The sequence below is a fragment of the Erinaceus europaeus genome, chromosome 8, assembly GCF_950295315.1.
Source record: "Erinaceus europaeus chromosome 8, mEriEur2.1, whole genome shotgun sequence".
Lineage (NCBI taxonomy): Eukaryota > Metazoa > Chordata > Mammalia > Eulipotyphla > Erinaceidae > Erinaceus > Erinaceus europaeus.
Genome location: NC_080169.1, coordinates 123,357,379 through 123,385,169, shown reverse-complemented (window position 1 = coordinate 123,385,169; position 27,791 = coordinate 123,357,379). Strand labels below are relative to the sequence as shown.

The window sequence follows — 27,791 nt, the reverse complement described above, 5'->3', positions numbered from 1 at the left end:
GGGTTTAAAAGGATCCTTTATTTTAATGCGCCCGTACCATCACCCATCAAAATAATTTATAAGTTAGCTGCTCCTGAGACAGAAGCTCACGTAGGCACTGCGACGCGGCCCCTCACCACCTCCCAGCGGCTGGGACCAGCGCCCACCCACGTCCCCCTGCCCGGCACCAAGTCGGTCCGGGAGCCACGTCCGCGTGGGCACAGGGGTCTTGCCACGGGGGTCGTCCAGTCCGTCCCAGCTTCCCACCTTCAGGAGAAAAGCCTGAGGTGGCTCCGAGGGCACCTGGCAGGACAGGCTCGGTCACGTCCCTGCCTCAGCCTTCCAGGTGCCACCGCTGCGGGGGGGAGCCGTCGCAGATGGCCACGGCCACGGCCACGGGGCCCCGGGGACTCAGCGGGTCCGCGGCCCTCAGGCACTGCCCCACGGACACCTGGTACAGACGGTCGTTCTTCTGCAGAGACAAGAGGCGGCCGCTCGGCGTCTGGGCCCGGGAGGTGGAGGCGGAGCCGGGGACACCCCCCACCGCTCCTTACCCCGAGGGTCCACTGCTGCGAGCCCCCCGAGCCGTGGCACTTCATGAGCCGCGGGGCGTCCGACGGGCGCGTCTCGGACACGTCGAGGCACAGCAGGCCGCTCAGCACCAGCTCGTGCTCCTCGCTCAGCACCCAGACCTGCGGGCCCAGCGCGTCAGGCCGGCCGGCACCGGGGGAGGGGGCGCAGGGGGAGGGGCATCCGGGGGAAGGGGGCACAGGGGGAGGGGCACTGGGGCTGGGCGGGTGCTCTGAGCAGCCTCAGGCTTCAGGTGAAGTCTCTGTATTGCTCGTGCGGCAGAGACAGAGACAGAGACAGAGAGGGAGGGGAAGGCAGAGAGAGGCAGGCACCTGCCACCCTGCTCCAGGTGCAGACCGGGGCTTGAACCCGGGTCCCTGCGCGCCAGTGGTGGACCCCAGGGTGGCGACTCGAGTCCCAGGCCGTGCAGAGACACAGGCGGCGTTTTGTTTTGTTTTGTTTGTTTGCCACTGGGCCGTGGCACGGCCACGGTTCCCTTTCTTTGACAGTTCGCGGCAGGGGCTCGAACCCGCTCCGTGCACACGGTGACCTGTCTCTGCCCCGCCACACAGGCCCCTGAGCAGTGCCGGCGAAGGCGGCTCCCAACTGCAGTCCGGCAGAGGCCCCTTACCTGGCCGGGGTCCCCGTAGTCGCAGGCCTTGAGCACCACGAGGCCTCCTTTCTGGCTCGGGCGGCCCTGGGCCACCAGGCACCTGCCTGTCTGGAGGTGGAGCAGCTGCAGGAGACGAGGCGGCTCAGCGCCCGCTCGGGCCACCAGGCGGCGAACCCGGGGCTCTGGGGTCTCGAGCGGAACCACTACACTTCCTTCCCCACTCCGCACCGGAAGGGTCGACAACACGAGCAGGTGGTGTCATAAAAATCAGCGAGGGACCAGGTGGTGGTGCACCTGGATGAGAGCACACGTTACAGCGCCCAAGGACCCAGGTTCAAGGCCCTGATCCCCACCTGCGGGGGGGCGGCGGCTTCGTGAGTGGTGAAGCAGGGTGGCAAGGCGTCTCTCTCCCTCTCTGTGTCCTCCTCCCCTCTCAATTCCCCTCTCTCTATCCAATAATAAATAAATAATTTTTGAAAATGACACTATACTGAGGAGGGCAGGGGTAGACAGCATAATGGTTCTGCAATGAGACTCCAAAGCCCCAGGTTCAATCCCCCACACCACCATAGGCCAGAGCTGAGCGGTGCGCTGCTAAAAACAAAAAACCATACACACACAGAGAGGGGCCAGGCGCAGTCACACCTGGTCGAGCGCACACACTACAGAGCACAAGGACCTGGGTTCAAGGCCCCGCTCCCACCTGCAGGGAGGAAGCTCAAGCAGTGAAGCAGGGCTGCAGGTCTCTCTGTGTCCCCTGCCCTCCCCCTGCCCTCCTCTCTCAATTTCTCTCTGTCCCGTCCAAGATAACGGCAGCAATGGCCACCAGGCGCAGGGGGTTTGTAGCGCCGGCCCCGAGCCCGGGGGTAACCCTGGAGGTGGAGACAATGGCCAACGGGCACCGGCCTCTGGAGCCCCAGAGAGGAGGGCACTGGACACGGCCCCTGCGTCCGGATTCCGGAGCGCAAACTCTAAAACACAGCGTGTGGGGGGAAGCGTGCTTTTCAACGGAAGAAACCCCGAGGACCAGAAAGAGGCCCAGGAGCTGGGGCAGTGGCTTGAGCACGAGCTCAGGAGTTCAAGCCCTGGTTGTTCCGCTTCTCTCATCACAAAACTTAAAAAAGAGAGGGGTGGTGGAAACATCGTGGTCGTAGGTATTCTAGTCGGTCCCGACAGCCGCCCAGAGGGCCGGGTGCCACCCCGCGCCCACACCAACCCCTCCTTCCCGCGACTGCCAAGTGGGCACGCGGCTCGCCCCCGGCGGGGACGGTGGCACCCCCAGGCCTCGCACCGGCAGCAGCGTGACGGGCACGATCCGCCGCCTCTCACCGGACACCGCCTCGTCGTGCCGGACAAGTAAAACGGACGGGCCAGCGGGACTCACCCGGCCGCGCTGCAGGACTCTGGGGCGCTTGGGGCCCCTGTTGACAAAGACGGGCTGCTGGGGCTTGGCGTTGGGCCCGGACACCTGCATCTCAGGGTAGACGGTGTCCAGATACCACCTGAACGGCTTGCAGCCCAGCCTCCTCCTTAGCTCCACGCGCTCGCTGATGTCCCCGTAGCTCTTGGTCCTCAGGTCTGGCCGCAGGGAGAAGTACTGCTCCTGAGGGGGACGGAAAGGGACACCGCGCCTCGAGTGACCGGGCGGCAGCAGAATCGGAGTCCTAATGAGAACTTTATCTCCAGCAAAATGGAGTTCACGCTGGCATCTTCTTGCTGTCGCCGAAGAAACATGCAGGTCTTGAACCAGTGAGACCTGCACCTCACGCAGGTCCCAGAGCTGAAGCCACCGAGCCCTCGGGCACCCGCCTCGCCACGTGGCTTCACCCCCCAGCTTCCGAGCGGCTGCCGGGGGGACTCGGAGCCCAGGCCCGTCTCCTGCTCCGCAGGCACCAAGCTCAGCGGAATCGGGAATCCGCGCGGGCTCCGGGGGCTCCGGGGTGCTGAGTGCGTGGGCCCAGAGCTCCGGGAGGGGCAGGGAGGAAGGCGGCTGGGGGCAGCAGGGTGCGGGCACAGCAGCGCAGCAGCCTCACCTTGTACTCATCCAGCCACACGTGGGCCAGCCGCAGCGAGTTGTGCGTCATGGTGTCCTGGCCTTCCGGAGAGCCGTACGGGCGCCTTTTACGGAAGATGTGCCCCACGCGCGAGCAGGGGATGATGAAGAGGCTGCCGCCACACATCCAGATCTGCGGGGGCAAAGGCGCGGACGGTGGGGCGCTGCACGGCACGGGGTCTTGTCTACAGGAAGCGGCCCAAACAGGAGCCGTCTGGCAGCAGGGGCCTGCCTACTGCCCGGGCTGGAGCCTCACTCTGCACCTGACCACGCACGTCCGTCAGCACAGGGCCGGGGTGCTCAAGCCGGCCTCGTCCAGTCCGACCATCTTAGGAAAGACCTGTCTAGAGGGCCGGGCGGTGGCGCAGCGGGTTAAGCGCACGTGGCACAAAGCACAAGGACCCGTGTAAGGATCCCGGTTCGAGCCCCGGCTCCCCACCTGCAGGGGAGTCGCTTCCCAGGCGGTGAAGCAGGTCTGCAGGTGTCTGTCTTTCTCTCCCCCTCTCTGTCTTCCCCTCCTCTCTCCATTTCTCTCTGTCCTATCCAACAACAGCGGCAACAACAGCAAGGGCAACAAAACAGAGAGAAATGGCCTCCCGGCCCCAGCGATAACCCTGGAGGGAAAAAAAACAAGGCCTGCGTCCATCCTGGCCCCGGGAGCACGTGAACAAGCCGCAGGCCACACGGAGAAAGAACTCCGACTGGCCCGACCTCCCGAGTGACGTTTCAGCTGCTGACTCGGGCTGACGGCTCCCCACGAGGGCAGGGCCTGTCCGGACGTGCCTGACCGCCCCGGGCCGCACGGGAAGGCCTCTCGGGCATTGCAGCAAGCTCTCCCACAGGTGGGTGGGACCCACGTCAGCCGGACCAGGGGCCTAGCCCCCCCCCCCCCACACACACACACACGGAGGATGGCTGGTGCCTCCTTTCCTCTGTCAACGCACACCGGGCCACTTCGCCGAGTGGAACAGGGGCTTGTGTGCAAAGCCTCCAAAGGTCAGGGAGCCCAGCCACCCGGCCCTCACCTCTCCGTCACGAAAACAGGCTCTCAGGGGCAGTGCTCTTTGCCCCCGGGGGCCTGGGCGGCCAGGGAATGCAGCCGCCCGGAAATCTATGTGCCGTGAAGCCACGGGTCAGACGGGCAACTCCCGGCCGCAGGCCGACCACGCGTGCCAACCCTGCGGCTTCTCGGGTGAGTCTCCAAGGACGCAGGGCGGCGGGCCCACCCCTCCACCACACAGCTGTGCAGGAAAAGTTACCCGAAACGAGATCTCCAAGTTCTCTCCTCCCCAGATATCCATCCCGCCGTCGTACTGCCCGAGTTCACTGAAGTAGCGCCTGTCCATGGCGAACAGCCCGCCGGCCATGGTCGGCGACCTGGGGAAGGGAGGCGGCTTCTGTACGGCTCGCTCTGCAGCGGGCGCAGTGGGCCGGAGGAGCTCTGGGGAGCGCCGGGGCGCAGCCCACAGCACACGCCCCGAGGAACGCGACAGCCCCCCTCAGGTCGAGACAGAGGCCACAGCGCTGGTGCCTCCTGCACTCGCCGCTGGGTCTGGCCGAGCCGGCTATTTCCTCCGCCCTCCCCTCCCCTGAGAAACTTTTTTTGCCTCCAAGGTTATTTCGAGGCACTATGGATCCGCTGCTCCTGGTGGCCTCTTTTTTTTGGACAGGACAGAGAAATTGAGAGAGGAGGGGAGAGAAAGACACCTGCAGACCTGCCTCACCTCCCCCGCAGGTGGGGAGCCGGGGCTCGAACTGGGAACTTGCGCTTGGTACTGTGTGCGCCTAACCCGGCCGGCACGCCCCCGCCCGGCCAGAGAAGCAAGTCTTCAGAACAACCACTAGGTAACCGTGAGCACGGGGAGGGAGCGGACTCTCCTAGCGGAATCCCGAGGCCTCAGACGGTGAGCGGGAAGCGAAGGCTTCTTTTCGCAGTGCCCAAAAGGCTTTTACTGCCAGGAGGTGGCACAGTACAGGAGCGTTGGCGCCTCAAGCAGGAGGTCCCAGTCTCCGTGGCTGGCGCCGCACCGCCTGTGCCAGGGATGCTCTGGGCCTCTCTCCCATTCATACTTTTTAAGGCGTCTGAAAAACCAGAACCAGAGTTGACAGAAATTCACCCAGAATGAGCTTAGTTCCTCTGATGGTCCCCAGGAGCCCCGGAAAGAAAGTGGACTCAGGGCCTGCCTCCGTGCCGACAAGCCCAGACGGGCATCTCTGACATGTGAGGCCAGCGGCTCTCAGCTGCGGTGACTTGTCCCCCAGCAAGCACCGTGCCTCAGGAGATGAGCCCAGTGGTCACCGCTGGGACGCGTGGCGAGTCGGGCAGCTGAGTGGGGCACGCCGCAGGAAGCCCCACAGATCACCTGACCCAAAGGGCCCTGCAGACATGACTGAGACCCCACGTGAAGAGAGGCAGAGCCGCCCAGTGCGAGGAGCCTTCTGGCTTCTCCCTGCACGCCCCGGCCAGAGGGGAGCCCACAGATGGGCCGACTCGTCTCCCCAGCTCCCCGCGCCGTGCTTACTAGCTCCGCCCGGGGGTTTCAGAGCAGGGCAACACAGTGAGTCGCAGGGCTCCAGTGAGGCTGGGGCGGGGAGACCAAGGGGGGAGACCCCACAGGGAGCCGGACTGCGGCGAACCACCAGGGTGAGGATGCCTCAGGGCCAGCGCGTGGCCCGTGACTGGACAGGTATCCGGGGGCCCTGGCCTGCGAGCACTTTTCACCCTAGAGTCACTGTTGCACGGAGCCCTGCACACAGGTGTCCCTGAGCTCGCCGAGGCCCGCCTCTTGCCGTGACCACGTGCTTAGCAGAGGAGGGTCAAGAAGCATGGGAGGGACAAACAGCCTTCTCGGGCCGGGTGGCAGCGCACCGGTAAAGCACAAACGCGCGAGGACCTAGGTTCGAGCCCCAGCTCCCCACCTGCAGCAGGGCAGCTTCACGAAAGGTAAAATACAGGTGTCTACCTTCACTCCCCCTCAGTCTCTCTCTGTCCTGCCAAATAAATCAGAAGAAGTATGGAAACGGCCACGAGGAAGGAGCATTCAATTCCTAGTGCTGGGACCAAGTCGACACTAGCGGCCATCTAAAACAAAGCTCTCTCACAGCAGGACCGAGTACAAGGAGACGGGAAGAAACAACGCACAGAAACAGGTGCGTGAGACTTCAGCTAGACGTGCATGGCAGGGCTGCCCCGAGTGCCCGGGCCCCACTGTTCTGAGGGCACCTCCCTCTCCGCCTGCCTCTCCACCCACATCTCAAAAAAGAAGGGAAAAGAGATGGGGGAGTCAGGCGGTAGCGCAGCGGGTTAAGCGCATGTGGCACAAAGCGCAAGGACCGGCATAAAGATCCCGGTTTGAGCCCCCGGCTCCCCACCTGCAGGGGAGTCGCTTCACGGGCGGTGAAGCAGGTCTGCAGGTGTCTGTCTTTCTCTCCCCCTCTCTGTCTTCCCCTCCTCTCTCCGTTTCTCTCTGTCCTATCCAACAATGACGACATTAACAACAGCAATAACTACAACAATAAACACAAAGGCAACAAAAGGGAATACATATTAAAAAATAAATAAAAGGAAATAAAAGAGAGATGGAGCAGACAGTGACCCCACACTGGGACTTACTGGTGGTTAGTGGGAACCTTAGACGTCCTGGCCAGAAGCCTGCAGCCGGGTGGCGCCTGGAGCCAGCACCCAGCCCCCAGGGCACAGGCACCTTCACACTGAGCCAGCCTCCCAGCCCCTCCCTGAGCAGACGCCCGCCTTTCCCGCCGCTCAGCAGAGCGCCTGCACCCCAGAAGCTGTTTCTAACCGACAGATGCCTCCTTCCCCTGGACGTGGGCTGGTGGGTTTCTGGGCCCCATCGGCAGCAGCGGGTGAAACCCCAGAGGGGCCAGCAGAGCGTGCGCCCCAGGCGCCCCGGCACCCTGAACGCACCGCGGGCACAGGGGGAGTTCGGGCACCGGCTTCCTGGCGCTGGAGGAAGGGGCGGCCAGGCAGGGAGACGGCCCCCATCGAGGGCCGGCGGACCCGAGGAGGAGGCTTACCTGATGGGTGCGGTGGCTCCCGCCGGGCCCTCGAGCTCCGACTGGGGTACCAGGTCCCACTTGAAGTGCAGCCCCCAGTTGAAGCCGCCTCGCACCACAGGGGACGAGCTGTAGGCCAGCGTGTCGGCGCTGATGATGTCGATGACGGGGCAGACCACTGTGCGCCGGTCCTGGCGGATGGCGGCCAGCAGCGGCTGCAGCCACTCCACGTTCACCTCGCAGTGGCTGTCCAGGAACACCAGGGCCTCCCCTGAGGGCACACGAGGCCACGGCCCTGAGGCAGAGCCCGCCTGCCCCGCCCGCCCGCCCGGAACCCTCGTGCGGTGCTCTGCTCGTAGCCGGCTGTGCCACCGCCCGGCCCCTTCAGCTGACCTGTCACCTTCTTCCACGACCTGACTGACGTCGGGCTGCGTGTCCCCGGGGCGCGCGCTCTGACTAAAGCCGGGCAGAGCTTAAGAATGGGACAGGAAGGGGAAACACAAGGCAGGAGCTGGGGCTGGGGCTGCTGTGCTGCAGGGCAGGGAGGCGAGTGCTCTGCAGACGCCTGTCACGGAGAGCTGAGACTGTCCCCATGCGCCCACTGCGCTGCAAACCGCTACCCGCCCCGTAACTGGCTTATAGCTGCGCTGCAAACCACTACCCACCCCGTAAGTGGCTTATAGCTGCGCTGCAAACCGCTATCCACCCCGTAAGTGGCTTATAGCTGCACTGCAAACCACTACCCACCCCGTAAGTGGCTTATAGCTGCGCTACAAACCGCTATCCACCCCGTAACTGGCTTATAGCTGCGCTACAAACCGCTATCCACCCCGTAACTGGCTTATAGCTGCGCTGCAAACCACTACCCACCCCATAAACTGGTTTATAGCTGCGCTGCAAACCGCTACCCACCCCGTCAACTGGTTTATAGCTGTGCCGCAAACCGCTATCCACCCCGTAAACTGGCTTATAGTCGATTGGCAGGCAAACGGCCAGGCAGGTTTTATCTGGACGTTAATAAGTGACACGAGGTCAGTTACATTGTGTCCTGAATTAAATACCGACTATCTGAGGAGTTGTGAAACAGTAACAATCAGGGCTGCCGTGCGCCCCTGCTCACAGCCACCCCCATTCAGAACAGCCAGAGAGTAGACACAGCCCAGATGCCCATCAGCAGGTGACTGGGTAAAGAAGTTATGGGATAGAAACCCCATGGAATACTACTATGCCATCAAAAAGATGAGATTGTGTCCTTTGGGACGAAATGGAACTGGAAGTCATTGTGCCTAGCAAAATCAGCAGATGAGAGGCGACTCTCGGCTGGGTTCACGCCAGTGGCACCTAGGGATCTGATACACAGCACTCGGGAAAATATCAGTATGTACAAAGAGAAGCAAACAAAGCATCTGTCTCTAAGACTGTGAGGACTCAGCGAGTATGTCTGGGGGTGGGCAGGTGAGGACACAGAACTCTGGCGGTGGGTGTGGCATGGAACGGGACCCTGCAGGAACCCACTATTAATCACATGAAAAATCGGGGATTTAGAAAGTTAGATTAAAAGGGGGCTGCCCAGAAAACACAGCGGTAGGGAGCCTGAGTCACTGTGCTATGCCACAGGGACCCTCATCTGGGCTGCATTTCCAAGCCCAGCCCCCACCTCACGGGGGCCTCTGGCGCCGTCTTCCCTGCTGTCTCTTTCTAGCTGAATAAGCAGGCCCGGGGCATGAACCCCCAGCCCCTCGACACACACGCGCCCCACTGATCAGAGCCCTCCCTCCGCAGCAGAGGGGAGGCCGGGAGCACCATACCCGTGGCGTGGGCCGCTCCCACCATCCTGCCGCGGATCAGCCCCTCGCGTCTGGCGTTTCTTATCACCTTCACCTTTGCAGGGAGGTGTGTTTGGACGTATTCATCCAGCTCTGCTTTCAGATCATCTGAGGAGAGAGAGAATGAGACACACCGCAGAGATAAGAATCATCGACAGCTTGTGACTACTTTAAAGCTCATCTTGTACTTGAGACAGCAAGTTATCCAGCACAGAGCAGAGATTCCTCGGCTCCTGTGTTCAGAAAGAATACTGTAGATTTTTCTGCAGGTAAGAGGGAAGAAATGAAGGGTAAGAGTTGGACTATCAGTGAAGAAACGTGATCCATTAGCGGTCTTTCTTTTATGTCGTCACCACTGGGACTGAGGGACTATGACTCCACCGCCCCCGGGGGCTGTCTCTTTTGCTCTTTATTTTTCAAGAGGGGTGAGAGGGGCGGAGAAGGCCAAAGCAGCGAAGAGGAGGAGAGACTAGAGCGTGGCTCCCGCAGGCACCAGCACATGGCGGGGGGCAAACCCAGGCGCCTGCCCGTCAGGGAACACGGACACTGCCAAGCCAGCCAGCATCCGGCCCTCGTTCGACTGCCACAGAGCTGCTGCACTACTCGAGGAATGTCTGATGTCAATGTCTCGCAGGGATGCTCAGCAGACTGCGGTCATCGGATTTAAGATGAAGGAGAGCTAGTAACTTGTCTTGTTTCAAGATAACCGCGAACAGCTGAGTCACCATTTCCATCGTTGGACCAACAGCAGCAGTGGATACATTTTTTCCCTGTCTCCAGGGTCATCACTAGGGCTCGGTGCCTGTACCATGAATCCACTGTGGTCATCCTTCCGACTTCTCGGACAGAAGAGACAGAGGACAGAGAGAAGTGGAGGGCAGGGGAGGGAGACAGATGTCTGCAGCCCTGCTTCGCTGCTCATGAAGTTCCCCCCTGCAGGTGGGGAGGTGGGGACTAGGGGCTTGAACCCGGGTCCTTGCGCATGGCAGCAGGGCCACTCAACCTGGTGCGCCAGCACTTGGCCCAGCACAGAGTAATGCTTATAAATGCCGCTGCCTTACCTTTTTAAAGGCCGTGACTTCTGAGATCACATAGGTTAAAGAATACAATTTCCAGGAGTCGGGCGGTCGCGCAGCAGGTTAAGCGCACGTGGTGCAAAGCACAAGGACCGGCGTAAGGATCCCAGTTCGAGCCCCCGGCTCCCCACCTGCAGGGGAGTCGCTTCACAGGTGGTGAAGCAGGTCTGCAGGTGTCTGTCTTTCTCTCCCCCTCTCTGTCTCCCCGATCTCTCTCCATTTCTCTCTGTCCTATCCAACAGCGACAGCTATGACAACAATAACAACTACAACAAACACCACAACAAGGGCAACAAAATGGGAAAAATAGCCTCCAGGAGCAGTGGATTCCTACTGCAGGCACCGAGCCCCAGCAATAACCCTGGAAGCAAAAAAAAAAAAAAAAAGAATATAATTTCCTTAGTCTATAAATCAATGTGAATTTTCATGAATTTCCCCTTTCAGGTAAAATAACCACAAAATGAAGAACAAAATACACGATGGTCAAGAAACTCTTCAATGCCACAGACGCTCGAATTTGGCATTCAGTCTTCCCGGTGGCTTAATCAAGTGTTTGGTCAGCCACGGAGAACTGGGTGGAGGGGACACAGGCACCTTTCTCACTGGCCAGTGAAGAGACTGTTTAGAAAGGCACGCCAGGGGACAATGTCCGGCCCGCTGCGGGGCAGCGGCTTATGAACGGGCCGCGGGGACTCCGCAGCCTCTGCAGACCGAGCCCAGGGCCCGCTCCTCACCAAAGTCACTGTCGTCATCCACGAGCAGGACCTCGTGCAGCAGGCGGGCGGGCGTGCGCTCCAGGACGCTGTGCACAGTCCTCAGCAGGGCGGATAGCGCCTCGTTGTAGAAGCAGATGACCACGCTGGCCACGGGCAGGTCCTCGGGGTATGACTTGTCCTTACACCTGGAAAGGCGCGGGGAAAGCTGGGTGTTGGCGGGGCTGCCCGCTGCGGCCGCTTCCCCACATTCTTAAGCACCTGAGGAGACCCTGTGGGTCACGTTTTGCTAAGGGTCTCTCCCTCTGAAGCCTGCTGCTCTCATTCCTTCTCAGTCAAGGTTAAAGTGTCTTTTTCTGCTTTGACAGAGGTTCCATGAAACTGCACTATTTTGGGGAGTCGGGCGGTAGTGCGCACGTGGCGCAAAGCACAAAGCACAAGGACCGGCGTGAGGATCCCGGTTCGAGCCCCCAGGTCCCCACCTGCAGGGGAGTCGCCTCACAGGCGGTGAAGCAGGTCTGCAGGTGTCTGCCTTTCTCATCCCCTTTCTGTCTTCCCCTCTTCCCTGCATATCTCTGTCCTATCTTTAAAAAAAAAGTGCACTATTTCTGCAGAGCCCAGACTCTCGATGGAGCATTAAGCACGCACACCAAGCTTGGGCAACAGCACAGAAGCGCTGACCGAAGAGAACTGATGGCGCCCTGGGCTCAGCCCGACCACCAGCTGGCCAGGGTGGACTGCCTGCCGGGCCTTTATTTAGACGCCCCCCTTGTTCTCTGCCCCCGCTGGCCCTCCCCTTGCGTGGCCTCACCTGCTTCTGCACCCGCCCAGCTCCAGCCCTGTGCTACTTCCGCCCGGCAAGCACAAGCTCTCGGCAAGGCTGAGCGCAGAGCCGCGGGTAGAGCGCGAACTTGAGGAGCAGGCCTAGAGCGGGCCTCCGCAAACAGCCTGAGCCCCCCCTGCCCCACATGACTTCAAGCGCGGCCTCAGAGCCAGGCTGCAAACGGACCGAGGAGAAACCCAGGGTCAGGAGAGAGCACCAAGCCCCGGCACCGCGGAAGAGCGCCCTGACTGCTCCGGGGGACTCCCCGAAGCGGTGCCGACGGGTCTCTCCATCTCCCTCTAGCTGTGAAGCGGGAATGACGGAGCCCCGCGCTAGGGAGACACCCACGCGGCGTTCCGGGTGTCGGGCACGGCCCGGCGGGAGCCCAGGCGGTTGCTGATGAGCAGGTTGAAGGCGTGCTTCTGGTAGCCCAGGTCCCGCAGCTCCTGGTCGCGCTCGCTGAAAATCATGCCTGCAGAGAGGGAGGCGGGTCAGCGCGGCGGGAAGGCCGCCGTCTAGTCTGCCAGAGCCGCAGGAGACACCGGACCTCCCCCGTGGCCAGGAGGAAGGGTGACTTTCAGAGAGGCCGCAGAGTACAGGACCGACGACGGGCTGACGGGCTGTCGGAGGCCCTGGCCGCGTGCATTTTTAGCCGAGCCTCCCTCTGTTCTAGGCCATTCTCTGGTCACAGACGGCAGTCAGCTTCGTAGTGAGAACTTGTGCCTAACCTTAAGGCAACGGGACCCTCTGGCCTGACACAGCCAGGCTCTCTCTGGGGTGGAGCTTCCTCCCTCCCTCACTGCCCCGGTCCGGCTGTGTAAACCGGATGCCACTAGTTTTCATAAAGAAAAAGGGTTCCTCAGTCAATTCGGCAGGAGAATAATTTTAAAAGCCAAATAGGCTTTTTTTTTAAATGGCTGGACAACCTCTTCCATTTAATAAGGGAGATGTTTCAAGGACGCCCAGGTCTGAACGAGATCTGTTCTGAAAACTCCCTTGTTAATAAGATTTCCCTCTCTGGAACTTTCAAAGACTCTTTGTCCTGCCAGACCAAAGCTCTCTGGGCATCTTAGGTAAGGATGGAGCCTTGAGGGTCGCAGAGACTTCGATCATGCTCCAACCACGAGCTCGGTCCCCAGCACCCAGGAGGCTGTCCAAGCTCTTGAACACTCCTTGACACCCTATCAGAGGACAATCTTATATATTAAAAAAAATTATCGCACTCAGGGGCAGGGACAGAAAATGGGAGCTGCCGGGGCTGGGTGGGCTGGGGCTGGGTGGGGTGGGGTGGGGTGGGGTGGGGTGGCTAACAACCACCGGCTGTGCGGTGGGCAGGAGAGTCACTCGGAATCAGTCTGGAAAGTTCTCACCACAAGCAAGAAAACACCAGCCTAGCCGGTGGGTGCTACTGTGGACATCCTTTGGAGTCATGTGATGGGACCAGCAGGCCGGACACCTCAAAGCAATACTACGCTTCATAAAACTATGAACAGAATGTCTCTGACTTTTCCCAGTCCCAAAGTTCAATTACCTGGTCTATCTGAAGCTGCTTCGATTCATTTTGTAACTAACGGAAGAGTAAATGATAAAACCCATTCTCCCCTTTGCTTCATTATTATTTTTTAACTGCCATCAGGGTTGTCACTGGAGCTCAGCGCCGGCACAGTGAATGCACCACTCCTGGCGGACAGTTTTTCCCTTCTTTCCTGACAGAGACAGAGACTGAGGGGCCAGACAGACAGACGGAGGGAGACAGACGCCTGCAGTGCTCTGAGTCCATGTGAACCCCCACCCCCCGCAGGTGGGAACTGGAGGCTTGAACCTGCTCCGCGCCCATGGTGAGGTGTGCGCCCCACTGGGTGTGCCGCAGCCCATCCGCTCTCCTCCCTGCTTCTAATGTGGCACTCCCTGCACCTTCTGGACCCGACACAGTCTGTTCCTCGCTGTACGTGGCCACTCCCTGACCTCACTGTCAGACCCCCTTCCCTAGTAGACAGAAATAAACTCTCTCTGCTGCTCCTGGACCTTGTGCTTTGCTGAACTCACTCGCTATTGTAATGGTTTTAAATGTGTTTATTTAGTACATACGAGAAAGAGCTTCCCACGAGACAGGTAAGACGGAAGAACACAGAGCACCGTGGGCACCCGCAGGAGCACGAGGCTGGCACCCAGCAGAGGAGAGGCTCCAGCGGCCTGGAGCAGTGTCTGGCACTACCTACCTATTCAAGCCGCGTTGGGCTGAAGCTCTGTGGGTCCTCTTGGATTTTCTAGAACAAATCTGATCTTCCAGCCAGGTAACTTGAGCCTGTTACTCTGAAGAACTCCAGCTCTCTCTTTTCCTTTTCTTTCCTTCTTTGTAACTAGAGCTCTGCTCGCCTCTGGTCTGAGCCTGGGGCCCTGGGACTGTAGCTTCCAAGTCTTTTGCAGAACATTCTACTCTCTCACCGCAAAGTCCACTCAAAAGTGTCAAGCTGATGTCAGGACTCTGTAGCTTTTGTCAGAATGACTATGACTAGAACAGCAGAAAGTTTTCCATGCGTGCTATTCAAATATCTAAACAGCTATTTTAAAAGATCAGAAGGAAAACTGACATAGGCACCAGCTTCCATTTCCTGAAATTCCGAATACTTTCTGCTTCATGTTTAAGAAGACCATCAGGTACTAGAAATTTGCTTGAATGCTCTGAAATTACAACCCAACAAAAAAGCTGTTTCTGGGCTGAGGAGGCAGCTCCACGTAGTAGAGAACAGGGCTTGTGCGGGGGTTCTCAGAGGCTCCGGTTCAAGCCCTGGAGCCGCGACAAGTGAGGGCTGAGCAGTGTCCTGCTTGTCTCCAGCTCTCTCCCTCTCTCTCCATCCCCCACCACACCCCGTGCCTCTCAGGCGCTTTTGCTCCTTCTCAGAAGCAAAGCCCTCTGGAGATATACTACTTCCTAAATAAACTCACCCTTACCCTAGTGCCTTCCCCCCCCCCCCTCTCACACACACACACACACACACACACACACACACACACACACACACACACACACACTTCTTTCAAATCTGGTTCACCATTTCTTTTATAGCCTATGGATCTTCCCTTTTCTTTCCATATATTTACTTACTGGACAGAGATAGAGTACTCCCTCACCACCAGTGAAGACTGACCCCTCTAAAAGGGGGCCGGGGGCTTGAACCCGGGGCCTTGAGCACTATGATGTGTGCACTTAACCACAGGCACCACCACCCAGACCTTTCACTCTCCGACTCTCTTACTATGTGCTGTCACTCAGTTACTTATTTAACACGGCTACAACAAAATCAGGTTTTTTTTTTTTTTAAATCAGGTTTTATTAAAGCTCTAAAGACAATTCAATGGTTCTAAACTATCACAGTATCTAAAGATTATAGATACATGTTTCTAAATTGAACAGAGTATCATTTTCGAGGGAAAGAGTTTTTACTATATATTTATTCCCTTTTGTTGCCCCTGTTGTAGTTAGTATTGTTGTTGTCATTGATGTCGTCGTCGTTGTTGGACAGGACAGAGAGACATGGAGAGAGGAGGGGAAGACAGAGAGGGGGGGAGAAAGACAGACACCTGCAGACCTGCTTCACCGCCTGTGAAGCGACTCCCCTGCAGATGGGGAGCCGGGGTTCGAACCGGGATCCTTATGCCGGTCCTTGTGCTTTGCACCACCTGCGCTTAACCCGCTGCGCTACAGCCCGACTCCCCATCAGTGTTTTTTTAACTCATCATTCCAGCATGGCGATTCTTATAAAGGTCCGTCTCATTAGATAGAAGTGTTCCTGGCGTATGTACAGCCCAGTGGTTTACGTTCTTTCTTAACTCTGTCATTCAAATGTAGTCACTAGTCCTCTAATTCCCTTACTAAATAATGAGAGAAGCCAAAATCTGTCCCCGTAGAATTTCCATTTTCTTTCCAGTCACTTACTTTTCCTTGGTACTTTTTCTATTCTAAAATCACTTGCTTTCAACCCTCATAAAAATACTGGCATCAGAACTGAACAAGTTAGAAGATAACGCAGCAGTAGGTCTTTCAAAATCACAGGCCCTCGCCCAGAAGGCCTGTCAGCTAACCCTCACGTGGAACCGAGCGCCCAGTACTAAGCCTGGGAGCCAGACACACCCACCTAGCTCCAAGGAGGCTCTCGCGTCGCCTCCGGCCAGATCTTCCTCATGACTGTCGCCAGCCACGCGGTCAAGCCTGTGGGACCTCAGCTGCGACTCCAGCGCTCGGCCAGGCCCCCGGGTGAACCGGGGATGGAACCTCATTGGGAACGGTCCTCGAGGCCCGGACCCCTTGATGGGCACATTCTTGAGTGGCTGAGTGACTTCACTGAAGTTGAAATAGATGAAAAGCAGAAGCGTCCAGGCCGCAGACGTGAAGAGGCATCCGTAACAGAAGTATCGCACCGTCAGGCTTCCCATTGCAGACTCAGCAGAGCAGGGCGGCCATGCTCAGCGTCCTGAGGGGGAGACAGGGACGTCAGGGACCCGGGGACACCTGGGCATCCTTCACCCGCCCCCAGTCAGCTTCCAGACGGGCAGGGAACAGTCTGAAGGGTCAGCACAGTCCCCCTGCATCAGCAGATTTCACATGTAACAAGAGGTGTGGGTGCCAGGGATAAAAACAGAGGCTCACGCAACCCCAAAGGCAGCGCCCAGAAGACTAAGGGCAGCGCAATAGCAGATGCGGCTCATCGGTCACACACCCCCCATGCTCTGCCTCAGTGGCCACCCCTCACCTCCTCTCTGCCTCAGTGGCCACCCCTCACCTCCACTCTGCCTCAGTGGCCACCCCTCACCTCCTCTCTGCCTCAGTGGCCACCCCTCACCTCCACTCTGCCTCAGTGGCCACCCCTCACCTCCACTCTCAGTGGCCACCCCTCACCTCCACTCTCAGTGGCCACCCCTCACCTCCACTCTCAGTGGCCACCCCCTCACCTCCACTCTGCCTCAGTGGTCACCCCTCACCTCCACTCTGCCTCAGTGGTAACCCCTCACCTCCTCTCTGCCTCAGTGGCCACCCCTCACCTCCTCTCTGAATACATGGATCCGGGGAGTCCACCAAGGTCCCTCTGAACAGTGAACTGGCAAGACTTTCACCCCAGGTCGTAAACTCTGCTGTGAAAATAGCCTACTTGAAACAGTTCTGCTTTCCAAAGACAATCCCACCCTAAGGCACACTCTAGACTTGAGTCCCACTCAGTGCCAAAGCTAGCAATACACGTAATTCTGGACAAGTGCCGGGGGGATTCTTCCTGACCCCCGTTTAGTCTCCCGAACATGAAGGCAGGGAAATCTCGCGAAGAGACACACAGAAGAAACCAAGCCAGACACTGCCAGTACACTATTCGTTATTGCTACGGTACGAAACAGTATTTCATCAGAAATGCTAGCCTCACCTAGTCGAGCACAACCATTACTGTGCACAAGGACCCAGGTTCAAGCCCCACTCCCCGCCAGCAGGAAGCTTCCTGAGCAGTGAAGCAGGGCTGCAGGTGTCTCTAACCTCCCCCCAATTTCTATCTATCAAAGAAAGAATGAAAGGAAGGGGAAAAGGAAAGCCCATCACCAGGTGCAGTGGACTCGCCATGCAGGCACCAAGAGCCAGGGATAATCCTGGTGGCAATTAAAAAGTCACCCTTCCAATCAGCATCTAATACGACTCAAAAAACGAAAGTCCAGCAGCTCCAGGACCAAGCACACACAGCAGAGGCGGCGGCGGACTGTGAGGCCCCGGGCGCCAGGCTCCGTCCGCAGCATGTAGGGCAGAGCTGAGCAGTGCCGGTCTGTCTCTTTCCCCTCACCTCACAGCAGCACAAGTTTAAGAAAAATACTTATTTTCAAAAGCGTTTTGGCATTTAAGAACATACCATAAGCCCAGGAGATTAAACAAAGGGCTCCTTTCTTTATAACTTTTTAACGACCTACCTACGAAGCAGAAAGTTACTGTTTCACTGGATGTCTCTGGAAGGTTACAAACAAGCTGTGTCCCCAGCCCAGCCCAGCCCAGCCCAGCCCAGCCCAGCCCAGCCAGAGCAGCAGAAGACAGCTGGGACAGGCCCGAGCGAAGGGGAAGGCACTGGCAGGACCGTCCCCGGGCAGCTTCTACCTCTGTGGGGGACGGAGCGGGGACCCGGCCCAGAAGGGCGGCCAGAGCTGGCCGGCAGAGGGACGGCCATTCCCCGCTGGGCACCGAAGCCTCTGAGCGCACAAGGCAGCTTCGTCGCCAACAAGACATCTGCCTGGGCAGAGGGGAGCCAGCAGGCAGCAGCCCCCAGCCCCCCAACTGGCCGGCACCTAACCCCAACCGCTCCTGGTCCTCCTCCACCTGAAGACAGAGAGGAGCCAGGCGGAAGGGCCCAAGAAGAGCCAGCCCACACCCCTGGCGCGGCTCTGCCCAGCCCTCACCCGCGCCCTCACCCCAGCATGCGGGGTGTTACCTGGAGCCCGTAAAACGCCCAGGCTCAAAGTTCCTTATAAATAAAGAAATGGGGGGGGGGCGCGAACACCGCTCCAGCGCATGCGGGCCCGGGGTCAACCCTGGACCTGGCTGCTGAGCCCCCCCCCCCCAGTCTTGACCCACGTTCCCCCGCAGCCCCCGCTGTGAGCCCACTGCCCACAACCCGGCTCCCCAGCCATGCCCCTGGCCGCACCGCCTCCAGCCCCGGCCTCCGGGTCCCAGTCTCATGTCCCTTCCGGACTCGACTTCCTTCCCTGTCTGGTCTCCTTAGAACTCTCTGAGTATAGGACACCTCCGAACAAGCGCTCTGGGGGCTCTGCTTCTCTTCCTCTGGCCGCCACAGGTCTCCCCAGATGTGCCGCTCACATACCCAGGTCAGAGGCTCTGCTCAAACGCCGCTTCTCAGGAAGCTGAGGAAGGCTACCACGGTGCCCCACCCCCGGCAAAGCCGACAGACACAGGCCGGCCCGCTGCGCAGGGGACAGATTCAGCAGTCCGCCCGCTGCCAGCACCAGGGCTGAATGGAGCTTTCTCCTCACGACCACCCACAGGGCCTGGCCACCTCGTCCGGAGTCCCCAGAGGAGCCCCTGGCTCACTGTGCCCATGGCAACTTGGTACTAAGAGGCCTTGTTTCTTTTTCAATTTTTTAAAATTTTTTGCATCATTTTTACTTATTTATTGGATAAATACAGCCAGAAATCAAGAGGGAAGGGGGGGATAGAAAGGGAAAGAGACAGAGACAGAGACACCTGCAGCCCTGCTTCACCACTCATGAAGCTTGCAGGTGGGGGGACCAGGAGCTTGAAGCTGGGTCCTTATACACCATAGTGTGTGCACTCAACCAGGTGTGCCAACTGGCCCCCAGGCCTTGTTTCTTCAGCTGCACAACGTTCTCATTCAACAGCCCAACAGCTCTACCGAGGGATCGTTACTTTCCTCGAGTTGTAAGAGTCTGGCGAGGGCTGGCGCGACGGCTTGCCCGGGAGATGCCTGCACGGCCCTGGGTGGCTCTGGGGCTGTGCGTCTCTCCCTCTCTCTGAAAAAGTCAGTCCAGAGCAGTAAAGCCCTGCTGAAGACAAAACGCATTTCTTGCAAAAACATTTTTTAATACTCGAGGACCCTCCAAAATGAGAGGTTTAGGACATCAGCTCGTTTCTTTTATGTAATCGCCACAACAGTCATCATAGCAGCAGGGCTGCGGGCGGCTGGGCGGGGACCCCAAGGAAGACCGCGCACGGTGTCGCCTCCTAACGGCCGAGGGGAGAAGCGTGGCCATCTCAACACTGGAAACGGACGCCCGGCTGCACCCTGGCAGCAGACAGCGAAGCCGTACCACGGAGCAGAGCCTCCTGGCCTGTGCCCCCCACTCCCCCAGCACGGGAGGCCAAGACCCAACTTGGGGCCAAAGCAAACGTGTGAGGTCGATTAATAGAAGACAGCTAGTGAACAATATTCCTTCAATAGCAAACTTGAATAGTTAGCAAAACCTGAGACTTCAGCAGTTAAGATGTCAGGCTGGTACACTTTCCAAAAGCTAGAGGAACAAAGGTTAGCCAGTGGTGAACACAAGTCTCATCGAGGTAAGGCAGCGAGGCCCCAGGCCTTTCTCAGTCTCGGTCAGGAAGGGGCGCGAGGACTCTCCTGGGACAGGAGGCCGGGGAGGTGCCGGCAGTGAGGAGGGTCCGGCCAGGCCCAGGCGAGGGGAGACGTGAGTGGGGGGAGGCTCGAAGAAGACCCGGGAGTGGGTGCTGCAGCCGAGGCCCAGGATAAGCACCCTGCACAGAGGGCGGCCCCCAGGTGTGAGGTCCTGAGCCCGACCCCCAGATCAGACATGCCAGAGCGACCGAGCTGCACTGATTCATTCTCTCCTCCTCTCTCTGAAAATGTGCTCAAGGGGGGAAGGAGGAATGGGGTGCATACGTGGGCAGGTGGATGGGCGACCAGTCCCTGTGTGGCTGAGTAAATGTTGGAGTTGGGGTACCACAGTGACCCCCACACACAGTAAATGCTGGAGTGGGGGTACCAGAGTGTGACCCCCCCACACACAGTAAATGCTGGAGTTGGGGGACCAGAGTGTGACCCCCACACACACACAGTAAATGCTGGAGTTGGGGGACCAGAGTGTGACCCCCCACACACACAGTAAATGCTGGAGTTGGGGGACCAGAGTGTGACCCCCACACACACACAGTAAATGCTGGAGTTGGGGGACCAGAGTGTGACCCCCCACACACACACAGTAAATGCTGGAGTTGGGGGACCAGAGTGTGACCCCCCACACACACACAGTAAATGCTGGAGTTGGGGGACCAGAGTGTGACCCCCCCACACACACAGTAAATGCTGGAGTTGGGGGACCAGAGTGTGACCCCCACACACACACAGTAAATGCTGGAGTTGGGGGACCAGAGTGTGACCCACACACACACACACAGTAAATGCTGGAGTTGGGGGACCAGAGTGTGACCCCCACCATCCTGTTGAGGACCAGGTGGACGTATACCCCCAGTGTCGCCTCTCTGTCTGCCGCAGAGCTGAGCTGAGCTCACCCGAAGTCAGCACTCTCACTCTCTCAGCTGCGCCGTGTGCTACTTTGCATCGTCAGCCACAACCTCAGAGTCTGAGAGTAAAGACAAGGACTAGCAGCCTCACATGCCATGCCAGTCACAGACAGACAGACAGACAGAAAGACATCAAGCCGTACAGCAAGCCCTCCCAGCAGGCGCTATTTGCCAGTGCCTGCTATCTCCCCAAAGCTGACCGCCTGCTCTGCAGGCAAGGCTGCAGGGGCCATGGGCGACACCCAGGACAATGAGGGTGTCGGCCTGGGTCTGGCAATCCTCTGCTACACGGCTACCCGGGCGGCAGTAAGAGATGCGCCTCAATAAGGGCGTTCCCCACGGGGCTGTCTGTACCAGAGAAAGGGGGACCCACTACAGGGCCCAGATCAAACAAGTCAAGAAGCATCTATGTGACAAATATGGCCGCAAAAGGCCAGAGAAGCCTCTGCTTCACTGAGGCTTAATGGTCTCAGACAGACAGCCTCCGACAGGTAGGAGCAGCGGGCAGGAGTCTGCTTAGAAGGTTACACTCGGGGAGTCGGGCGGCAGCGCAGCGGGTTAGGCACACATGGTGCAAAGCGCAAGGGCCCGGCTTAAGGATCCCGGTTCGAGCCCCTGGCTCCCCACCTGCAGGGGAGTCACTTTACAAGCAGTGAAGCAGGCCTGCAGGTGTCTTTCTCTCCCCCTTCTGTCTTCCCCTCCTCTCTCCATTTCTCTCTGTCCTATCCAACAACAACAACTACAACAATAAAACAAGGGCAACAAAAGGGAATAAATATTAAAAAAAAAAAAAGTGCCCCCACACCGTAGGTGACTTACTCACGTCCCCAAACTAAGGAAAGACAGCTGTGATGGTAGCCAGGCTCTAGGTTCTCCTGCAGTTACTGGAGGGGAAAAGGTCAGCCCTGTTAGGGGGAAAGGAACCAGAACAGGATCCAAAGCTGGCCTGGGACCTTCTGGGCAAAGCCCAGCCTTCACTATTACACAACAGGGAATCAGGACGCTGGGCACACAGCAGCGTGCAAATCCCAACTCAGGCGCCTTCTACTGCTGCGGACACACGGCTAACTATCGAGAATGTCTTGTGGCCGACCTCTAAAGTCTCCTCGCCATTCTCCAGCAGCAAAGGACACGGCACACGCCCGCTCCTCATGCGGGAGCCACGCTACGGACAGTCACTACACAACCTTGCTCACTCTACACCCGAGACTTTCCTCGCTTTCTGGGTTTTGGCCAGAGCCCTGTTCAGCAATGGCTTATGGTGGTGCCAGGGGCTGGACCTGGGAATTCTCAGCCTCTGGCGTGAAGGCCTGTTGCATAAGCCACCGTGCTATCTCCCCAAAGTCAGCATGACCGAAGTACTTCATCAGTCTTCTCATCATCCTGCACTAAACAATGCAGCCCTTGTCTTCGGCAAATCATCGAGGAACTAATCCTCAAGGAAAAGTCGACACTGGGATGTGAGGCTGGGCGCTGTTCTGCTAAACACGAGAAATGGGGAAGCAAAAACCTGGAAATTATAAACCACCAGAACTCTCATCACTACTAATCTAGCCTACTTTTTCTTCTCCCAACACCGAGTGGGAAATATTATACCACTCTCAGCAACTAACAGGTAGGTGAGGAGAGTCTCTGATGAAAGGTACTGCAGACATACTTCTTCTTGTCACTTAAACTGCATGACTTTCATTCAAAACCAAAGTAAGTAAGAAGAGTCTTGGAAAAACTTCTCATCCTAAGAGCAAATCAGAAGAGGACTTCAATATCTGAGGGCATCTACCCTCAGAGGCGGAGAATGGCAGCTAATCAAAGGGGCATGTTAATGGCGCAGCTGTGAGAAATCTGAGCACAAATTAAAATGCTCAGCACGCAGTCTGAAATCCCAAGTCCAATGAACTTCAAGACTGATGAGGCGATTCTGCTGAACTAAAGAAGGTAACTTCCGGGAGTCGGGCGGTAGCGCAGCGGGTTAAGCCCACGTGGTGCAAAGCACAAGGATCCCGGTCCGAGCCCCTGGCTCCCCACCTGCAGGGGAATCGCTTCACAGGTGGTGAAGCAGGTCTGCAGGTGTCTGTCTTTCTCTCCCCCTCCTCTCCCCTTTCCTCTCTGTCCTATCCAACAACAGTGATATCAATAACAACAACAATAACTACAGTAATAAAACAACAAGGGCAACAAAAGGAAATAAATATTTTTTTAAAAAGAAGGTAACTTTTCCTTTCAGTGCGAAACCCAGTTCCTAGCATTTACAAAGCTTCCGCTATCTAAAATGTTCAATGTTCACCTCCCAGGAGCTCGAGGCTGGTCTCTCACAGTGCTCGCTAGAATCCAAACTGCCCGACAGCAAACAGCAGCGTTTCCATTTCAACTCACTAGTCAAGTGGACACACATGGCGGCCAGCTGGCAGGAGCCCCGCCCGCATGTCCTTGTGGAATGAGCAGGCGATGACACCACACCCGCACACCCCCCACACACTCACTCCCCAGCCCCGGCAGAGAACACTGCCCCCACTGTGGGCGCGGTGAGGAGAGGATGGGCTTGGGAGAGCGTCAGGGCAAGCTCCCGGGAAAGCGGAGAGGAGCAGATTCGCGGGGGTCTGCACAGCAAGTCTCAAAGGCAGAGGGAGCCACACTGCCCTGCCTGCTGCGGGGAAAGGAGGCACAGCAGACACTTAACACAGCCCACGTCTGGCCCACCTGCGCGGCGGGTGCACTGCCTAAGGCCCTGTGGTCAATTGCCCGTGTAGAAAGGTCTCAGGGACCAGGTGGTGAAACACCTGGGTGAGCGCACGCTACAGTGCACAAGGACCTGGGTTTGAGACCCCGACCCCCACCCGCAGGGGGACGCTTCACAAGCAGTGCAGCAGTGCTGCAGGTGGACACCTCTCCCATCCCCTCAATTTCTCTGTCCCTGTCAAATAAATCAGTATTTACAAAGGAAGTAGCAGGCCTCCTTGGTTAAGATCCGTGAAAGAAGACCAAGGGAAGTCGCAGCCCCGTGGAAGGGCCCGTGCAGTCACTCACAGAACCACCTGTCAAGCCCACTCCGCCGCAGCCAGTCCCGACCCCACGTCTGCTCTCGATGACCCAGCGCCTAGGATCTGCCCTGAGCACGGCTCTTTCTCAGCCCCTGCAGCCAACAGCATGTCAACAGAGACTCATAATCAAACGTAATCAGAAACAATTGGCTGGGCCAGGCAGAGAGAGGACACCTGAGAGGGCGGTCCAGGAGGAGGGCAGTGGGCAGGTGCCAGGCTTGCACGGATTGGGGTCATGGAGTTTGATCGTCAGCATGGAACATGGACGCCAGAGTACTACTCTAGTCCTTTCCTTCAAACTTTTTCCTTTTTTATATTTATTTTCCCTCTTGTTGCCCGTTTTATTGTTGTGGTTATTATTGTTGTTATTGCTGTCATTGTTGTTGGATAGGACAGAGAGAAATGGAGAGAGGAGGGGAAGACGGGGAGAGAGAGACAGACACCTGCTGACCTGCTTCACCGCCTGGGAAGCGACTCCCCTGCAGGTGGGGAGCTGGGGGCTCGAACTGGGATCCTTACGCAGGTCCTTGCGCTTTGCACCACCTGCACTTAACCCGCTGTGCTACCGCCCAACCCCCCTTCTTTTTAAGACTTTAAAAAAATGTTATTAGTGAGTAAACACTGACTTACAAAACTTCAACAGGGTTATAATTCTGCACCACTCCCACCACTAGAGCTCTGTATCCCATAAAGCCTTTTTCTTAATTGTTAGAAAGAAAAAAAAAGTGGCAGCACATCCCCAACGTAACGCCGCAAGCTCAAGGACCACAGAGCCCTGGGCCGGGGGCAGGGGCTCAGTGCAGAGCCACGTTGGGGCTGGCGAGACAGAGATGTGTATGTCAAGGCACGACCCAGGTTCAAGCCCGGCCCCCATTGCACTAAAGGGAATTTGTGGCTGTGGTCTCTGTTTCTTTCTGTCTCTGTCTCTCTACCTGCAAATGTCACCCTGGTGAGGCCCTAGTGATGACAAAGGAAAAAGAAAAAAAAAAACACTTCTTGTGTCCTCTCCTCCTGCCTCAAGTGTTGTATGCTTTACATTGGGTTGTTCTAGCTCTCCCCCTGCCAAGAAAATTGGTTCAGTCCTGCTAGTTTTGCACCCGCTTGTCCCTGCCCCAAGGAACCCGGGAGAGTTCCAGAGTTTCAGAGTTGGAGAGTTCTTGGTGCCGCCATGTGAGAAAGAGGCAGCAGAGTTCTGTTTGGTGATTAGTCTGGGTTAGTTTATGAATTGTTGTTCCTGAATAAAGAAATACAGCTTCCCTGCCCAGCCGTATGTCTCTGGTTGTCTCTGTTACCCGCCCGTGAAGCCAGCCCGGCCAGCTGGAGCCTCCGAATTTTAACAACAATCAAGGACTAACCCCAGAGCCCACAAGATGGACAGCTCCCAGAAACAATCATTCCGACAGATGCGAACTGCTAGCTACTCCAAGAGCCCAAAGTGCGAAGCACACAGACGGCCAGCCGGGCCTTCTGCAGGCAGGTCGAGGGCCGCTGGCCTGACACTCTCCTGGGGCTGGGGCGCCCCCCACTCAGTCACATGTGCGACAGCAAGACAGCAAGAACGGGACTCTGGAAGGGCTCGCTCTCGCTCTCTCTCTGTCTCTCTCGACCACAGAAACTGTGGCAGCTTGTGGGAAGGGAGGAGGCGTCAGATCTGTCTTTTGCTGCTGTCTGTCGCCAGTTATGGCTGCAGCTTGGCGGGCGGGGGCTCTGAGGGCAAGGAAGGTATATGCAGCCGCAGCACCAAGCCACAGCGCTGCCTTGAAGCCGGGAAGTCAGCGGCTCTTCTTGCCCCCCCACCCCCACGGGTCCCAGGAACCTCAAGGCCCCTTTACAGCCCCCACCCACTTCCCAGGACGGGGCACTGCCGGGCCGGCAGAGTGCAGACCCAGCCACCTCCAGGCCCTCCCGCCACTCAGGAAGCCTGGGCCAAGACGCTCGATCGGCGGGCAGACAGACCCCAGTGCGCCTGCCCGGGCGACAGGGCGACCCGGGGCCGTCAGAATCCCAGACAGCTTTGGGGTGAGGAACAAGTGAGCGGAGCAGGGACACGGAGGGCTCCGCTCAGCCCAACTCACTCCCGGCCACCCAAGTGATGGGCGACAGGAGCCACCGGCAGCCGGCAACTAGGGGCTACGGCACAGAGACATTATCATCGGGGAGCCCCGGCCGGCCGGGAACGCGGGGTGCACCTCCAGGTCCCCAGGGCTCTCCAACGTCGCCCTTAGCCTGGGGGGACCCCGGCTCAGAGACCCCGGACGCCTGGTAGCAGACCAAACCCAGACCCCGCCTGCCCCCTTGCAGCCCCGGACAAGAACACGAGGATCCCCACTTCAGACCCCAGTTCCAAGCGTGCAGACCCCTGCCCACCCTGCATCGCAGACCCCAGTGCAGAAGCCTGACCTCCCACCTAGGCCTCCCCAAACCCAGAGCAGTGGCAAGACCTCTAAACTTGCAGACAGGACCCAGGCACCCCACCCCGGCTTAGACCCACAACCCCAACACTGGGCTTGAAGAGTAGGGTCACCCCATCTCCCACTGCAGACCCGGGACCCCAGACCCCTGCAGTCCCTGCAGAACCGGGACCCCCATCCCCCGCAGACGCGGGACCCCCCCACCCCGCAGACGCGGGACCCCCCCACCCCCCGCGGTCCCGGGACCCCCGCCCCCCGCAGACCCGGGACCCCCGCCCCCCGAAGACCCGGGACCCCCGCCCCCCGCAGTCCCGGGACCCTCACCCCCCGCAGACCCGGGACCCCAGCCCCCCGCAGTCCCGGGACCCTCGCCCCCCGCAGACCCGGGACCCCCGCCCCCCGCAGACCCGGGACCCTCACCCCCCGCAGTCCCGGGACCCTCACCCCCCGCAGACCCGGGACCCCCGCCCCCCGCAGACCCGGGACCCCCACCCCCCGCAGACCCGGGACCCCCGCCCCCCGCGGTCCCGGGACCCCCGCCCCCCGCAGACCCGGGACCCCCGCCCCCCGCAGACCCGGGACCCCCGCCCCCCGCAGACCCGGGACCCCCGCCCCCCGCAGTCCCGGGACCCCCGCCCCCCGCAGACCCGGGACCCCCGCCCCCCGCAGACCCGGGACCCCCACCCCCCGCAGACCCGGGACCCCCGCCCCCCGCAGACGCGGGACACCCCCACCCCGCAGACGCGGGACCCCCCCACCCCCCGCGGTCCCGGGACCCCCGCCCCCCGCAGACCCGGGACCCCCACCCCCCGCAGTCCCGAACCCCCCGACTCCCGTCCCCCCATGCCGCTTGCAAATCCGGCCCAGAACCCCGGCTCCAGCCAGCAGACCCCACCCAGGCCTGAGGAGACGAACTAACGGGCCAGGCGACGCGGGGCCGCCGCCACTCACCCCTCGGCCGGCGGCGCAGGAGGGCGGCGTTCGGGGCCCCGGGCTGCGGCATCTCCAGGCCGCCACAGCCCGCGTCCGAGCCGCCCGCACCTGAGCCGCCCGCACCCAGCGGCCCAGAGAAACGCAGCTGCGCGCCCGCCGACCACGTGACAGCCCCGCCCCGTGCGCGCGGCGGCTGACATCAGCGCGCGCCGCCCGGTCACGTGACGCCCCACGTGCGCGGAGGGACGTCCTGCGCCGCCCCGCCCTCCCTCCCCGTGACGTCGCCGCCCGCCGCAGCACCCGCGTCCCGTGACGTCGTCCCGCCCTCGGCGCGCCACGGATGACGTATCCGCTCACGGCAGGAGCTGCGTCGGCGACGTCACTGCCCGTGGCGGGGAACTCGTGATGGCGGCGCGCCGCGATCGACGTCACAGGCCCCGCGTGTCCGCCCAGGGCGGCCCTGACCTTGGCTCTGTCCCGCGGGCCTGGGGCCGCACTTCACAGGGACCCACGGGGTCGCGCGCGGGCACCTCCGGGACACCCAGAAGGGTCAAGTCAGACTGATGGTGGGGGCGGCCTGTCCCCGCGGGCTCCACAGGCGAGGGCCGGGCGGCGGCGCGAAGCGCAAGGACCCGTGAGGGCTCCCAGTTCGAGCCCCGGCTCCCCACCTGCAGGGGAGTCGCTTCCCAGGCGGTGCAGCAGGTCTGC

The 27,791-nt window shown here is 59.4% G+C and overlaps 1 protein-coding gene across 2 annotated transcripts; it reads right to left on the bottom strand.

Moving 5' to 3' along the window:
- GALNT11 (polypeptide N-acetylgalactosaminyltransferase 11) lies at nucleotides 1-27,287 on the bottom strand. 2 transcript variants are annotated; one of them, XM_060196835.1, is made up of 13 exons: nucleotides 27,202-27,286; nucleotides 27,102-27,165; nucleotides 15,804-16,139; nucleotides 12,016-12,139; nucleotides 10,866-11,032; nucleotides 9,038-9,163; nucleotides 7,251-7,500; nucleotides 4,475-4,592; nucleotides 3,196-3,348; nucleotides 2,547-2,765; nucleotides 1,181-1,285; nucleotides 534-671; nucleotides 1-451 (listed from the first exon to the last, which is right to left on the bottom strand). In XM_060196835.1, the coding sequence occupies exons 3-13, from the start codon at nucleotides 16,099-16,101 to the stop codon at nucleotides 314-316; spliced, it is 1,836 nt and encodes a 611-aa protein (XP_060052818.1). In that variant the 5' UTR covers nucleotides 16,102-16,139; nucleotides 27,102-27,165; nucleotides 27,202-27,286; the 3' UTR covers nucleotides 1-313. The 2 variants fall into 2 exon arrangements, with proteins under 2 accessions (XP_060052818.1, XP_060052819.1); XM_060196836.1 differs by lacking the exons at nucleotides 1-451; nucleotides 534-671; nucleotides 1,181-1,285; nucleotides 4,475-4,592 and having other exon boundaries at nucleotides 2,626-2,765; nucleotides 27,202-27,287.
- Between the last annotated feature and the right edge of the window lie 504 nt (nucleotides 27,288-27,791).

Excerpts from the sequence above, each read along its gene's own strand:
- GALNT11 (XM_060196835.1), bottom strand. The coding sequence starts at position 16,101 with ATGGGAAGCCTGACGGTGCGATACTTCTGTTACGGATGCCTCTTCACG. Across the intron at positions 9,164-10,865 it reads GGATGACGACAGTGACTTTG|ATGATCTGAAAGCAGAGCTG; the intron begins GTGAGGAGCGGG and ends CTCTCTCCTCAG. Across the intron at positions 2,766-3,195 it reads TGTGGCTGGATGAGTACAAG|GAGCAGTACTTCTCCCTGCG; the intron begins GTGAGGCTGCTG and ends CGTCCCCCTCAG.